General features: G+C 40.4%; 1 protein-coding gene across 1 annotated transcript in view; it reads right to left on the bottom strand.

Moving 5' to 3' along the window:
• Positions 1–4667, bottom strand: part of ETAA1 (Ewing tumor-associated antigen 1) — a 12827-nt gene extending 8160 nt beyond the window's left edge. Inside the window, exon 1 of the mRNA XM_009883933.1 lies at positions 4655–4667. Within this exon, the coding sequence (XP_009882235.1) occupies positions 4655–4667 (13 nt within the window). The remainder of the gene's footprint in view (positions 1–4654) is intronic.
• Between the last annotated feature and the right edge of the window lie 12449 nt (positions 4668–17116).

The raw sequence follows: 17116 nt of genomic DNA, 5'->3' as shown, positions 1-17116 counted from the left end.
TTCGCCTGTGGCTCCGAGTCCGCGCCCCGCCCGCCCTGTACCGGGCCCGGTCTCTGCTGAGGTCCTCGGAAGAGGGGTGTGCGGTCAGTGTCCTTAACGAGAAGGCAAGCCCAGACAGGCATAAAGCCTTTCAGCCCCGCAGGGGAATTGAGGCTGGCAAAGAGAAACTTACAGAAGCCAGATTTGGTAGGTAAGAAATTAACATGAGGTTCCTGAGGGACTGTGATATTACATCATTATTTAAAATAATATAAATGCAAACACATGTATGTATTACATCATAAGGTGGTTATTTCCTCCCTGAGCTACTAAATGTAAATGTATAAATATATCTACCAAGCAGATAGGGTCAAGGAGTGAACTCTTTTATAGGTCAAGGAATGAACTACTTGTATATTGGTTGCCTGCCTGGTTTTCATTTAATTGATTTGGAGTACTTTGGGATCACACTTCATTTATAAGATGCGAACGGTGGATTTCAGTCTAGAATTGGGAGAATGAGAACTTTTAAAGTCACCAGAGTGATTCCCTGAGTTGTGAAACCTCCTCTTTCCACCCGAGGCCTCAGGCAAACAATATGTTTTTTCATTTCTCTATTCTCATGAGTGTAATTAAAGGTAATAGAAGACTTTTTAACAAGGAAAATAGTACTATGTATTAAACAGAGAAGTTGTGTTATATACATGGTTAAAACGTCACAGTTAATCGCAGAAAGTTGAATAATCAACTTGTTTATGTCATAGCTGTCAAATATAAATTGGGCAAAACACTAAAAAAATGCATGAAGAATTAGGCTCCAAAATCCATCATAGACATCTGAACATGGCTGCTGCCTTGTAATCGTACTAACACAGGTAGATCTTTGCATTAGTACAGTGTGGTGAAGGTGCGCATGACATTTCTGACCATTGGTTTGCAATACAGTAATTAAAAGCCATATGCACCACGCAGGTACAAAAGTGGCTTACCTGGACTCTTTATGCCATAGACGCAATGTAGATTATTTGGTTATTGTTTCCAGTTAAAATGGGTACCGAGAAGAATCTGTCTTTTTACAGTAGTGGTAGATAGAACTTGAGGGATAACAAAAGACTGAAATCAACACGCTTAGCAGAAAGTGCTACTAAAATCTTGATGTCTTCTACCACTTCTTAGTGACCTCTTAGCAGCTGGGTACTGTAAAGTGGTCTGCATTCGCAGTGCTGCATGTTAACAAGCGTAGTCTGAAATACTGTGATCAATAATTAAAATTAAGTGACATCTGTCATTCACTGAGTGCTATGAATTTTGCAGTGCCTTCTTTGATTTTTTCCTTTCTCCAAGCTCATTGTTCACTAACCTCATTCATAAAATGTGAATATTTGCCACAGGTCTCTCACACATTAGTGAGGTTTTACTCATACAGTAAAAGCATTTTGAAAAAAAAAAAAATTTAACGTGTATCTAGTTGTGCATGAAAGATGCAAAGTTGCGTTACGAAAAGCTGGCCAAAAAAGATCATCTGCAGGTACAGAGAAGCTGAACAGGTTCATGATGGAAAAAAATCTGCCACTTTCCTCATGAATAAAAGTGTGTATATCTCTTTGCAGCTTAAGAACTTAGCTCTGAGCCGATGCTGTTTATTAGGTTAAGAAATGTAGTGGTAGAAGTCTGTGATGTTGAAGGGTTTCTCTGTGGAGCTGTAGCCTCAAGGAGGAGGGAGTTTGTGTTCCCTTGTCATGGTACGAGCAGCTGGATCAATGGCTAATTGTGGTGAGGCTGTGTTCCAGGGACTTGCAGCAAACTCCTAGTGCTGCAGTTGTGAGTCCTACTTTCAAATCAAGAGGGATAAATAATGGAGGAGATGGAATGAATAATAAAGTTAGTTTAGTTTTTAATAGTACTTATAAGCTGCCCGAGAACTTGTCACTGCATTTTATGAGACAAGGATCTAAAAATGAAATTAAATAAATGTGGAAGATCTGAGAAGTTTCTTAAGAATTTCCTGTCGGTGTAATGAGAGCATTGAAAATAAGAGTGAAAAAAAGGCTTCTTTTTAAAGTTCTTTGAGTACAGCGCTTTAAAGTGAGCATTTTTATCTTGGAAAGCATATGTATCATTAGTGAGGTTTTTGAAAATATCTAACATACTGCATCAATGTAACTAACAGAGAGAAGTGACTTTATGTTATAGTTCATCTTTCATTCCCATTAGGGCTGGAAAAAAGGGAAAATCAATAATAGTGATTTCAATGAAAATAACAAGATTTGTGAGAGGGCGGAAGTAATTATAAATAATGAAATTAATTTGACAAATACTGCCTTTTTCCAGAATGTTTTAAAATGCTCTGTGACATTTTCAAAGTGAGCTGTCTTGCGCTTTTTTTTGTTCCCAAACTACATTTTCATTTCAAAATTGATTTCTTTTTAGGGACTGAAAAAGAAGTAAACAAAACACACACATGCTCTCATAATTTGTCTCCAATGAAAACATGTGTGCGTGCATTTTGATCACCTGAGACCAGGTGAAAAGACAAATTCTCCAAGCCATATGTTCCTTGGATAATTTGTTTTAAAAAATGGTCTGGCTACAAACTGTACAACTCAGTACAATTATATGGTACTTTAAACATAAACATGTTTTCTCCTAGAGAAGGAATAGTTAAATAAAGAGTGTATGTAGCTGGTTAGCTACCTGTACTATGTATCGAAGGAAATATGACAAAGAGGTCACAGTCTCTCCTCTGCTTCTGCAGTTAGGCTTCTGGCAAGACGGGAATTAAGAAAATTCATGGGCTTTCTAAACCTGTGAAAACCTCAGTTTATAACACTACTGCATTAAGTCTACAGTTCTGCAGAAGCCCTCAGAAAATTTCAGTGGTCCCGAGCACAGGAGTCTCTGGCCGTGCTTCCTTGCATGGTGCAGACTGCTCTCAGCCTTGTCATGTGTTTCTGTGGAGTGTGGCTCAGGGATGCTCAGGCCACCAAGTGAGGTAACTTAGGTGCCTGCTATATTCTAGCCAGCTTTGCCCATTCAGAGCCGGCTTGGATGTTTGTGTGCAGCGCTGCCTGGTGCCACGCAGGCATAGCCTGGTATGTCTGGCTTCACATCTGTCAAAAGGAGATAATAGTACTTAGTGCAGCACAGGTTGTCCTGGGGATAACCACGGGGCCGTTGGATATGGCAGTGAGGGGAACTGTATAAACAGAGGAGTGAATTTAGATGCTTAATGTAAGATGCATTTATAAATACAGCCCTGTGGACCCAAACAAAAATAAACGAAGACACTGGTATAAATATTAGCTATGAAAGTAGAAAATTCTAGCCACAGTTTTCTGCCTTTCCCTCCCCCCAGAAGTCCTACTCATCCATATATTCTCTTAAGAAGCCTTGGAGTGTTTACTAAAATAGAGCACCACATGATAGCAGATAGTTTATACAACTTAACTGCAAGAGATACGTGGGGTTTTGCCTTCTTTGGGACCTTAGGAAAAACTGAGAGGGTATCTGAAATGTTAACTTAATGGACAATAATTTTTTCCATCCATAGGGGAACACAGGCATCGTGTGTGTATTTTTGCTTTTATTAATAGCGTTTTGATAGCACCGCTGTAAAGCTTGTCCTTGGCTTGCCTTGAAATATCATACTGACTTCACTTATTACAGAATGTTACTTTAATTTTCCAAGGTGAAATGTTCGCAGAGCAGAAACTGGTGAGGAAAATACGGCCAAACCAGTTACATGTACCTTTATTTTTAAAGTGCTGTCCAGAAGGGTTTGCAGCAATTTTTGCTGATGCATAAATTGACCTAGACAGTAAATGATACATGACCTTAAAAGTATCTGAAGTAGCCTTGCTTGAGAATTTTTAGTAGAGAGTTATTAAATGTCAGAGTAATTTACACAAGCATAGCCTAGTTTATGCTTTTGCATTCTCTTTCTCTCCACCATGCCATCCGAGAACCATAGAAGCTTTAAAAATATTTTACATATATCTCTTTTTTCTCTTATCATAGAAGTTCATCTTATTTTATTTATCACACGCAGAAAAAATAAAATTTTATTTATCACATACAGAAAATGTGAGACTATAATGTAGCTCACAAAAGCCTGATCCAGCAGAGCACTTAAGTACCTGCATAACTTCATCCTGATGACATTTTCCATTGCTCATTAACTGGCATTTAAAGGAAATTTTCCATTGCTTGGTGTCTGGGCATTTAGAGGAAATTGTCAGCCAAAATGGGTGAGCCATTTAGAAGAATTAGGTCAGGGAGTGAACAGGCTACAAGTCGCAGAGGTCTGTAGGGAGCCCTGGAGGTTCAGGCCCCTTGCAGAAAGCTGGAGATAGCCACCGGGAGGGCCTTCTATTAGGTATTTATTATAATGTAGGCTTAATTGCGCAGCTGTTCTCCAGCGCTCAGGGTGAACTGCATTGAGGAGATGAATCGTGGTTGTGCAAGATTGTGGAGACCGCTGTTGGTAGAAGTTCTGCCTTAAATCTTAGCTGGGCCAGTTAGCTTCAGCGCAGTGCTGCTTGTGGGCAGCTCAAATGCTTCTTCTCAACAGGTACAGTAATCCAGGCATCTCTGGGTTGTGTGGGCTTACACTGAGTAGGCTTGCACCGAGGAATGATCGGGAGGAGTCTTGAGGCAGCCATCTCCATCCACTCACCTATTTGCTGCATCTGGCCCTGCTGCCAAGGAACTTTCAGAGCTTGTCACTGTTTTTCACTCATGTTGGTGCTATCTGTCCTTGTTTGCTGTAGCAAGGAGGACATGCATCTTGGGTGATCCTCCCAGCTGAGATGCACCCTCTGCTATCTTATTGTTTTTACGTGAAGAGAAGACATAAATAAGGGCAGGATCAAAAACTGTTTGTGGAAATTACAGCAGCAAGGTTTTCTTTTCTTTTCTTTTTTTTTTTAATTTTCTTTTTTAATCTGTTGATCCTGCCAGCTTGGTTACAGCTCCAGGCTATCAAGGAGTGAGAAATAGGTTTTCTGTTCTGCTCTCTTAGTTTCTGGAATTTTTTTTTATCCCTTATAAGAAAACAAGTTACAGGGTTCTTTAAAGAACAGGAAAGAATAGGTTTCCAGCTTGTTTGGAAAGCCTGACAAATATTAATCTACTATATATCCTGTAGATGATTTCTTTCATCAGTGGCAAAAACTGACCTGCATTTGAGATCTAGACTTGCTAAAACTCTCGCATGCTACAGTGTGAATCAGTGAAGTATTTTGTCAGCTACCAAACACAAAGCAGTAGATGGTCAGAGAAGACAGGTTTTTGATCAAGCATTCTGGAGAAGAAAATAGGCACTGTTTATTTACTTAAAAGTAGGTTTAGCTTTTGATTGATACATCTGCTCCAGGAGAATGTTTAGCCTGTGGTCCTAAATAGCTTACTGAAGAATCAGTGATCGAACTAGTATGAAATTCTCCAAGTGCAGTCATTCTCCGTTTTTCTCCAACATACTCAGCAATTTCTGAATAGACTATTTTTATGTGAAGTGTTCGTAGCTTGCAGTCGGAAAACCAGTTTCAGTTACTAAAATGCTTTTTTTTTTTGAGGCTTTCATTTTATAAATTCTATACATTATCCTTTGAGCCTGTATCCCATTAACTGTAAGCCACAGTTTACATGGAAATGCATAACAATGAAGTCTCTCTGTTCCATGTGCGTGTGTGACTCTCATTATGCAGCGTATACTGCTGCTGGTTTTAATGTTGGGGTGATTGGAAGTTATTCTCTCCCAACAGCGGTTTTGTCATCTCTACACAGTGATTTGAAGTCTCTGACCAGTACCTGATGCCCGCATTATAGGACCGTTGCCTTGTGTGACTTAAATGCCATTATTGGTCGTTTCAGTGACAAGACCAAGCTTGGAGTGGATTTGGAGGTTTGGCCTCAAGTCGTGGAGCCCTAGTTCCAGGAATGAGGCAAGAGAAAAATTATGTTTCCGATGCCTCACTTGTTTTCTAGTGGCACCGTTTCTTTCCCCAGAACAGTTGGTTCTGGCAGCTTCCTCAAGCAGGACAGAGTTCTGGGCCCCAGGGTCCTTTCCAACTCTTTACGCCATGGTCTGATATAGCTAATTCATAGAGTGAGCAAACAAGTGCCCAGATAAGAATTAGACACCCTTTTGATTATTAATTTTTTCATTTATTTTCAGATGGCTTTTCCTTTTGTTGTATTGTTCACACATAATGCGTCTGACTCTTCCTATGTCACACTACATCTTCGCAGTAATTTTCTGTGCTGTTCTGTCCCTCTGGATTTTACAGCAGTGGATCAGAAAGGAAGTGCAAGCCCTAGCAGAAATAATAAATCCACTGCAGGTCTTGAAGGTACTAATTTCTGCAAAACAAAATACTGCCTCAATTCTGTTATGGGCTAGAAGGGGTGATCAAAGTGAAATACATTCATTGTGGAATTGGTTTGCAAAGCCTGCTTCGAAACCATTACATACCCTTTCTAGATTTCTTTTTTTCCCCCGCAAAAGTAAATAATGCAGTCGTGTCCCGCCTGGCCTGTAGGGCTGAGTTCCATACAGCTCTCAGGAAGTTCAAGGATGTCTTCCAAACCCAGCCTGTGTCACGAGATGGGCAGGAAAACTGTGTTGGCCTGGCAAAGGGGTCACTGGATAATATGGATCTGGATAACACGTAAGAGATGTGTGAGGGGCTGCAAAATGTGGTACTTCCGGGTTGCGCTGGGAGCCATCCACATAGTTGCTGCACTGGAGTGCTGGGCGTCACGGTCGTCTCCCACCTGCTGAATCGCTAGGAGCACTCAAAAGTCTGTGGCATATGTCCTGTGACTCCAACCGGAAGGTTGGGGTGGTCGGTCATCACTGGAGTAATCTGACATTTGAAAAAATATTTTAGGAACTGTCCTATAATTACAGATATTTCTAATCTATGCAATCTATCTAATTAGGTTCAACCATGCCCAATTCCTTGTCTGATTGCCTGAGCCTTTCCGCTTAACCAGTCAGGTTTATTCAATAAGGTGTCCTATAATGTTATTTCCTTCCTTGAGAGTATATGTTATCATCCCTGACATAGACTTAAGAATCCCTCCACTTTTTTCTTACTTTAACATCCTCTGTCTCCACAGTAAAGCCCTGTGCTTTAGTAAGGAATCACCTAGCTGAGGAGAAACCTAGGTGAGACTTTGGATCTCATTGTTTTTATTTCTAAGTGCCTAGAAGATTCTTAAGAGACACAGCAAGTATGGAGTAGGCACAACATAGGTAGAATCCCCATACAAGTTAGTTTAAATTGTGGATTCAAATAGTTAACAAGGTTAGAAATAATAAGAAATGAATACAGTTGCACAGGCAGTTGACTCACTATTACTGTCATTTCCTTTTGGCTTTGGTTATGGGGATAACAAGGTAAGAAATAACAGTTTGTTTCCTTTTATTGATTGGTTTGATATTTGAAATAAAGATGATCTTTTTTTTGTCTGAACAAGTCTTTTGTAAGTTAATATTATGTTAATTAGAATGGATGTCTTCCTGAGCCTTATTTTCTCGTTCATTTGATCTAATTAGCTGATTAATTTTTAATTGCCTACTGAGAGATCTTTACCATATTGTGATTTGTGTTTTACCTTTACATTTGGAAAACAATGGTCCGCCTAAAATGACTCTAAAGTATTGTATTGAGGTATTTCTGCGAAGGATAATTGCGGATTATGATTCCTTCCTGCTTCCTAATTTTAGTGCAATCTACTTTGAGTTAGTAGTCATTAATCAAAAAGGATTGCATAGTGCGGAGTAGTAAGAACGTGTTTCGGTTAGGCAAGTTTCACAGTAGAGGGTCTGTGACTCGGTGATCAAATGGAAAAGAAATCTCTTGGCTGTGTATGAATACTGCAGTGAACGCTTCCCAACTTACAACATTTGTTCTTTTTCTCCACAGTAACGTTGTGAGATTCTCACAATGAATGTATTAATGAGCTTAGAAATAGAAGTATAAAGTTGTAACAAGGCCAAGTGTTGATTAAAACTTATTTTCTGGTGGTGGAAAACAAATCTCAGTTCTTGGCAAGTTATTTCAAGTTATTCCCTGAGTGTTTAAGATTTGCGCCTTATTTTTAGACTGAATTAGTCTTGCTGTAACTTCTAGCCCTTGGATCTTGTTCTGCCTTTGCCTGCTAGATTGAAGAGCCCTCTATTATCAAATTTTTGTTCCCTATGGTAAGCACTTGTAGACTGTGATCAAATAATTCTTTAACTTTCTCTTTGATAAGTTAATTGATTGAGCGCCTTGAGTCTCTTGCAGTAAGACATGTTTCCTAATACCGTAATTGTTCCCCTGGCTTCCTCATAATCCATGGAATTTTTCATAGTCTTTCTTAAAACAACACCATGAACTCAGTGAAACTAATAGTCATTTCACTGATGCCAAATAAGATAGCATAACCTCCCTGCTCCTGTTTGTTGTTTGCACATCTGGTGAACATAGTAGCTTTTTGTTACTGCACAGCTCTAGAAATTCGTAGTAATCTGGTTACTCATCATGTCCTCCATTCCAAAATCCTTGCCTCCTCTTTAGGGTCTCTTTTTCCCAGAGTAGAGTCCTCCCCCATTAAGTCCGTCACATTATACTTGTTCCTCAATCTATGGCCTTTCTGTTGACTATATTCAAGTATGTAGTGTCTGGTTACGCTCACCTAATCCAACTGTCTTCTTTATTATTTTCCATTTTCTAGTCATCTTCCAATATTGATTTTTTTTTTAAACAAAAATGAAAGATAGTTTAGGAGGCAATAACCAATTCCAATACCAGTGCCTTGTACCCCAATCATGTAATGATGGCTTAGCTGTATCTTCTATGTACTTTTAAAGTAGTTTAAGATGCGGTTCTGATTCATCATATCTAATTCTAGCCATCCAAAAATTAGCTTCTAATGGTTGGTAGTTTTCTGAGCTCTTAATAGACAATGGAGAGGGATGGAGAACTTCACAGAAAGATGTAGTGGACTTATCTGAAAAGTCATAAATCGCTTTTCAACAGTACCTTTTTCTTTTCATTGGCTGTAATGGGAACATAGAGAAGTTAAGACAAGATGCCAGACTCTTAGACAGCTATAATTACTGTGGATGAATCCCATCTCTTACGCTTTTTAGCTTTTTGGTCAAACTATGGTGTGGTACAAAGCCGGTTCTCTTACAGGCGTCCATCAAGATGGTTGCCTTTAGCAGTCCAATTTGTAATCACATCAGAAAATGATATCAGGTTAGCTTGACAAGATCTGTTTTCCAGAAACCCATGTGGATCAGCTTTAATTAGATTATTCCTTTTAGTTCTTTATCAAGTTAGTTATCACTTACATGCCTCTTTTGCTTTTCTATCAGATCTTTTTATCAAGTTCCTACTTTTTCCACTTTAATATTGACACACATCCAAATTGTGAAAAATCTGAGGCTCTGATGTCTTAGATTTTTTAGTTTGTTTCCACCCCATCTATATCAGGTAGACTTTTCTCTGAGGTGCTTCTGCGCTCCCTGATCAGTTGGTGGTAGGTCTCAGGATGACTCACAGCCATCTCTTTTATAAGAAGATCTTCAGAAGTCTACCATGCAGCCCGCCCATATGGTTAAGTCCTGCAGTCTTCACAGTGGAGGGTGAGATAGTGGTTTGGTTTTTTTTGTTTGGGCTTTTTGGGACTTTTTTAGGACTTAACATGGGAAGTTTAATAAATATATTATATTGTGTGTTTCTCTTTCTGAACTCGCTTGTTTTAAAAGATTTTTTTTTTAATATCTGAGGGAAAGTTACAACATTTTTGGTTCTTCTTGCTCTTCCTCTTTCCTTTTTCTCTGTAAAAGAGAGACGTCCAGAAGTAAACAGAGAGACTATAGTGCCCCATTGCCCTCTGACTTCAGAGAGGCTTGCGCGGCCGAAGGGAAAGCTATGACCTTGTACTGCTTATGCGGTAAGAGATGAAAACCAACTTCTTTTTTTTTAATGTAACATTTTTGCATGGGGAGAATGCTTTGGAATAAGGATTTCTGCCTTCATCTTACAAGGATGCTTGCAGAGCAAAAGTGATAGGGGAAAATTTACACAATGGTGTTTTCCTGAACAAGGAGACTCCCCAAAAGCTTGAAACTCTACCTGACAGACAAGAGTTACTCTTGCAAGAGAGTTCATTCAAGTCAACATTTAACTTGAAAACTGTTGATGGCATTTTAAGTACCAATACAGTAAGCTACCTGGTACCAACGTGGTGAACTGCAAAGGCAAGTCATTGCCATCCTGTCCAGCTTGATGCTTCTGCTAGATTTTTAGTAGCTCCCTGAAGGACAGGTCTCTTATTTCATTCCAGCCACCCCTGGTCATCTGTTGGAGAGATGTGTTGCGTTGTATAAGTGGATCCTTTCACAAGATGCCTAAGGATTTCTTGTACCTAACCGATGGTGGGCTGGAATGTCCCGGGAAGGAAAGATGGTGTTACCTGACAGTGATATTTACACTGGCTAATTCTGAGTGTCCTAATAAATATCAGGGAAGCAGTTAATGTCTAGTGTGACTACCCACTGTTGGAGGTCAGTTTGCCTCAGTTGAAGATGTCTGGAATTTTCTTTCTTCTCTTTTCTTAGTCTTAGCACTTCCTTCATTTTTTTGCTATTCTCTGCTATTTCTGCCTCTGCCTCAGAAGTAAAGGTAATAGTTTTGCAGTGGGCAGACCACCAGATGGGCCAATTGGAGAGTTCCAGTTCATTAAGGGACTGGGAATGTTGGGGGTTTTAAGTTCTTATTTGCTAGACTAGTGTCATATGGGACGTTTTGAGAGAATATTTTCCAAAATGCAGTTTTATAGTCCAGAACTACTGTCTTGTAACACAGCAAGTGCTTCACGGGCGCACTGCATAGTTACCACTCCAACATCTTCTACATCAGCTTAACAGAATATTTGCGCTGAAACCATTTCAGATCTTTGGGACAGATCACACTTATGCTCATTATAGGAGTTACCTAACCAGCAGTGAGTTGCATCTCAACATGAAGGTATTTATGTGATTACTTCTTGGGAGGTGTTCATCCAAGTGTAAATTACTGTGCCTCGGAACAGATTTTAGCTGGTGCCGACAGCTTGGGTGACTGGCACATTGTCATTTTCATAACACACCTAAAAGGAAAGTGCCAAAAGAACGTAAGTGACATTGGTGCAATGAAAAATTTCCAGTAAAAATTTGTCTCAAGGTATAGCAGTAGAAATAGGTAGCCTTCAGTTAATATCTGGGATAAAACTGGATTTAAAACTATTATTTTTCTTTCACACCGTTTCTGGGGGTGGCTCTCAGTTCATGTGAAAGTAGTGGGTGTTGATACTGCCATGGTAAAATTGCATGGTTTGTGCTCCTTCTAGTGCATGCTTGTCTTCTTTCAGATGTCAAACTACCCTTCCTCAGCTGTTCTGGTGTCATGAAGACAGCTTATTTTCTGTCCTAACCATTCTGTCAGAGGTTGCATGGGGCAAAACTTCGGTGCTGTTGTGGATATTTTGCCCTGGTTTCCCCAGGAGTATACAAGGGTTGTGCAGTCACTCTGTGTGCCAGCTAGTCAGTTGTGTTCCTCTCTTTCTGTTGTTGAGTTACAACAAAATTTGATGAAAAAAAAGCCTTTCTGAAATGAAATTTCTACTACTATTATGAAAAGTGGTAGTTAAAAAGAGCAGACAGACCCAATTTATCACCCCCATTCCTCTGGACAAGAGAATCGCCGCACTGGAGTGATGCTACATATGCTCCAGAGTTCACACATTACTAAACACATCTCACATGCACTTTATTAGACAGAGTATAATCCAGCCATGGGATGCAAAATCAAAGCGAATAACACTTTGTAAGTTTACAGCTCAGGAAATGGAGAGAAGCTGCTTTCCTTCTGCTCACTAGAACAGAAATCCTTTTGAAAAGAAGGTTCGTTCCAACCTCTGTTTTGGAAGTGTGCTGCATGTGATTTCATCCCATTAGCTGTGATGGTCACCATTCAGTCCTCTTAAGTGATGATGTGATGTACTGGGGGAAAGGGTTGTTTCCAGTGTTATCAGGATAAATCTTCCTATGAACACTTGACCAAGAACACACATGTTTTGCAATTATGTCTGTTTAAAGAAACCAGTCATTTCCCCATAGTACTGTAGAATCTTTTTTTTCTGGCAAGAGATGTGAAGAATTTGCGATTTCTATATATTATAATAGGTTTTAATGCAGAAATGGTTCACGTCCAGGTTTGTAAAACAGAAGGCGTGTAGCCCACAGTTTTGTTTGTTTCATTTATTTAGCATGGCATGGCTAGGTCCTGGAACTAGCTTATATGAGGTCATTACCCTATTGATTAAATAGTGTGATGAAAAGGGCATGATAATACACTGCTGGGAGATTATTGCCAGACACTTTGCAAACAAAGCTGCTGAAAGGAGAGCAGTTGTGAGACCTTCAGTGTGGTGGGTAATTAGCAAGCAAGTAGGAATTAAAATAAAGGATACATGGCGTGATATAGTGATTATGTGCAGATAAGTAATGTTTTGAATACTCCCTTTTGGTAACTCTAATGAGAATACATCTTAGTACAGGAAATGTCTGCTGGGACTACACTATCCAGAATCCTTAAACAAGCTGTGGAGTATATTGTCCCTGACAGTGAAAAGAAAGCATGGAAACAGTGCTGCAGATATGCCTCTTTTTCTTCAAATCTTTCTCTGTGAGTCTTTCTTTCCTTCCACAAATCTCATACGGGTATAACGAGTCTTGGAGAAAAACAGTAAATCTGTGCTATTTCTTTGGGATGGAGCACCATTTCTTTTAAAAAAACCAAGCAATCCTTTTGTGGCCAACAACTGGATCTGAACAAACCACCATTTGAGCGGGAAGCATCAGGTCTTACAACAAGAAAGAGAGGTCTAAACCTGGGATGTACAGGCAGTAGCAAACGTGTGATTCTTGCGTTCAGCCTGGCCTCCCATCCGCTCCCTCGAGGGGCACAAATACTTACACCTTCCTGAAACAAATCAGGGCATCTTGGTTTATTCTGTGGCATATGTTTCACCTCAGCAACCCTTTCAGGCCTGCAAAAACCAACAGGTTAGAGGCTTTCCAGGCAGCACCTCAGTTGCGTAAAGGGGCAATGAAAATTTTTAGAATGTGGCACAGGCCAACTGTAGAGACATAGCTGGGTAGCCATTGAAAGACGTCTTGCTGGCCACGCATGATTTCTTCGCCCAGTTTCAAGCTCCTTTCAGTCAGGAGATCCATGACAAGACACTGAAAATGTCATAATTTTTTTTGTTCGTACAATTCTTCAGGGCCCTTAGCCACAGTGTTAAGGACCAGAGAGGGAGAGCTCCTGTCTTAGTGTCGTCTTTCAGAAATTTCAAGCTGCATGTTGAATAGACAAAGTTAAACAGCCACAACAGCAGTACCAATGGGAGGGAAGAGGGCACCAGAGAAAGAAAAATAGGAGGGAAGGGAGAAGAGAGGAAAAGAGAAAAACAGTGCTGTTGTGGGGCAAAGCATCTGTCTACTCAAGGCAGAATGGGGAAGCAGCTATGGTGAGGGCAAGGGAAATGGGGAATACTCTGGTTGGCTCTATTAACCTTAATTTTAGTTCCTCTTTTCCATTTTTCAGCTTAAGTAAGCAAGCATATAGCCATGTTTATATAATAGCTGGAGTAATGAAGATGGAATATACCAATTTGGGGCTAATTCTTGCCCTCGGGAGAGCACAGGGACTGCAGCTGTGGTCGGCCCCTACTGAAAAGGAGTGGTGAGGAGAACAGCTCCTTGTATCCGACTTCCCATTACATCCTCACCAGGGACCACCATAGTCTAGCCCTTAAAATAAATAGATGAGGTTAATTTTTCCAGCAGTAGAGTTGGTTTAGCAGCTCTCGGCACTGGTTCAGTTGTGCTCCCACTCAAGCTAATGAAGTGGTTTCCTTGAGAACAGTTGGACGCGCTGCAGATTTTGCGAAAAGCCCATTTATAGGCATTTTCGGTCATGGGGTTTTGAGTCTTGGGACCATCTTTTGTTCTCTTCCTATTTGATATCTCCACCTTGCAGATCATAACAGGCAGGGTTTACCTCAGCCTTTATCACAATGCCATTATGTACTTACGGCTGTAATGTCCTTTGATTAGAGAGCGGGGGAGAAGCGTGCACCGTGGCACATTTGACCACATCCTCTGAAACTGAGGTTGTGGCTGAGCTAATTATTTTCACGGCTGGAAGAGAACAGGCAACGCTGCCTAAAGAGTGGGAAGATATGTGTATGTGTGAGCGCATGTTTGTGTGGTTATACCATCTGGGAAGAGCAGAGCCAGATATACTTCCCCTTGGCATTTTTTACGTGCAAATCCTCAGTAAAGATGTAGCCAGAAAAGTCTCATTTCTCTGTCTGAAGTCCTGCATTTGCCTGAGGTTTGGCGTGCTGGGGACTGCATCTCGCTGCAGAAACCCTGCCCTCTTGAATTCCTGTTCTGCCATTCCCCAACTGACGCCCTTTGCTTCTGTGGGCAGGGGGGAAGTTGCCCTTCCTCCGCATTGCTTGTTTTTGTTATACTAGCAGTATGAGGTACCCTTTATTTATAATCTGAACGTTAGGGATGTTGGGCCAATCTGGTGCTTCCAGCTGGCTGAACACTTCCTAGCGCTTTGGATGCCAGATATAACATAATTTATTGTGGAAAACAGTAGGGGTAATACACTTCTCGCTATCAAAGGTTAATGTAGAATATCAGCAGCTCTTCGGCAAGGATACACATATTGTTGGATGGTCTGTGATTATGTGTCTCTTACTAAAATAGAAAAACAAACTGCTTTCCTTTTTAATGCTGCTGTTCACCCACTTCTCTTTTCCTTCCTTGCCCTCCGTTATTTTAACTCCTTCATTGCATTATGCAGTTTTCACACATTTCCTCAGGGAGAAAAAAGCGATTGTACTTTGTTTCTTTGGCATGAAACTGAGCAAACTAAGGGGGATTTTTTTTTTTTTTTTGCTTTGTTTTAACTAAAACATTCATTTCTGTGCCAAGACAGAGTGAAACTGCTGAGTTAGCCAAGGCTATAGATCGAACTGGTCCTTTTACCTCTAGAAAATATTAAAGCATCTTTCTGCCACTGAGCTGGCACCCATTGCTGGATCAAGTGCTACTATTAACGGGAAATCGGGAAAGTACATTATCACTCCAGTGCTGTCATTACCAGCGGGTTTCACTGAACTATAGCATTCAGGAAAGTGAGACTGCAAAGACCAGAGAAAAATGGCACACTTAGAGCAGAGGAAAGAAAGCTTCACACAAGAAACTTGGAGATACATTAGGAGTTTGCGAAGGTACCCAGCATGGGAGACAAGTGGCTGCTTTGTTAAAAAAGGGATATGATAGGTAAAGTCTCCCATTATTCTTCAAATACAAGTTTAGAAAGAAACTGGTGTAGACATTTCTATTGGGCTCATCTAATCAATTCTAGAAGATGTGAAACTTGTCAAGGCAAGATTGTGTCTGCCTGAAATCTAATGAGGTACGTTCTGTACCAAGGAAAACCCCAAAGAGAGGGTTTTATTATTATATTTATTTTATAATTTTTTGCTTCTCAGTAGAGTAAGCTCCCTCTCAGGGATTCTTCTATTGAAGAGATATTTTTTAATCATCAGAAATACACGGTAAACTGCATTGATAGTTCAGTTAAAGAATATAATGGAAATGGGTAGAATAATCAGTCTGTAAGGGTTGTGGTTATTTAAGATATTAACTTAGCACTTACCCTCGGTGTTGCCAGGTCAGCAGGTGAGGAAGTTGCCTTCTTCCTGCAAAGCCATGCTGAACTCAGCAGCTGTTTTGGCATCAGAGCCGTACGGGAGGCTTAGCTGAACATTTTGTTATAGTTCACAGTCTGGGCTGCATCTGACTTCCATTTTATGGGATAAAAAATGGCAAATACTAAGTAAATTCAGTTTGTTTTGCTTCTCCTTTTCAAAGTTCTTCAGAGACTTGACATAATCTTCCTGACACCCATGCAAGGTAAGCATAGCTATCGAGTTTTACAGATGTGGAAACTGAGGCACAGAGGGGTAAAATAGTAACGTTTGAAAATACGAGTGCCTAAAATGAGGCAACTTGAGTCCATGGTCCAAACAGCAGAAATCCTGATTTCACCAGAAAACAAGGAAGCTCAGCATATCGGTGAGGCAGGCCCTGAATTGACCTGCTGAAATCTGAGGGCTGCAGAGCAAGTGTGTCCAAGTATGGTTGCCCAGCTTGTGGTCAGACCACTAGTCCAGAGCACTCCTGAACAGTTGCCAGGACCTGCATGTTGTTTCTAACCCTCAGTAGGATTTGGGAATCTGACATTTGTACTGATTTTTGCTCCCGACTTACCTGCTCTTAGTTGGGTCCCTCAACTCTACACCTGCCTTTTTTTTGGTGAAAGGTCTCCTTGCAGGCACGAACAACTTTGTAAGAAAAGCTCTATAGGAACATAAAATACATTTTTGTTTTCATTTCCTGGGATAGGCTTCCCTCCGAGAATTACTCATCAGGCCACATATTTGCTTTGCTCAGCACTATTGTAGTAGAAATATTTCTTGTTTATTTAGTCTTACACATGGGTCTGATATTCCCTTGTTAGCACAACACAGTCGACTGAGAGGTTGGAGTGCTCAGGGAATCCAAGATTATGTCCCAAAAGTTAAAAAATGAGCGCCGATCTTAACTGTGTATCTTTCGGGGCTCTGGTCAGAGCATCAGAACATTCGATTTTTCAGCACGTCCTGAGCTCTGACGCTGTGTAGAGCTATGGTTGTTCTGGGTGTCTGAAAGGCAGCAGCCCCTGCAGTTTACAATAAACATTTCCAACCTGGGGCTCCCAAGGAGCAGATGTGCCTTTGAAATGGTGGTTATTTTAACCGAGCACTTATTAGTCCGACTAACACAATTTCTGTCAATTCATAGTATTGGTAAGTTAAACAATATTGAGCTACTATTTCACAATTCTTAGAAGATCATCTATTTCCCAAGTTACAGCAGAAAGGAATATTCCCCCCGCCTCCCCAAGTTGATTTCAAAGAGGTTTCAGATAATCAGACTTTAGTGCTGTGAAATTTTATCAAAGGGCAC

The sequence above is a fragment of the Charadrius vociferus genome, unplaced genomic scaffold, assembly GCF_000708025.1.
Source record: "Charadrius vociferus isolate BGI_N301 unplaced genomic scaffold, ASM70802v2 scaffold1064, whole genome shotgun sequence".
Lineage (NCBI taxonomy): Eukaryota > Metazoa > Chordata > Aves > Charadriiformes > Charadriidae > Charadrius > Charadrius vociferus.
This window is presented reverse-complemented; position numbering and strand designations above follow the sequence as displayed.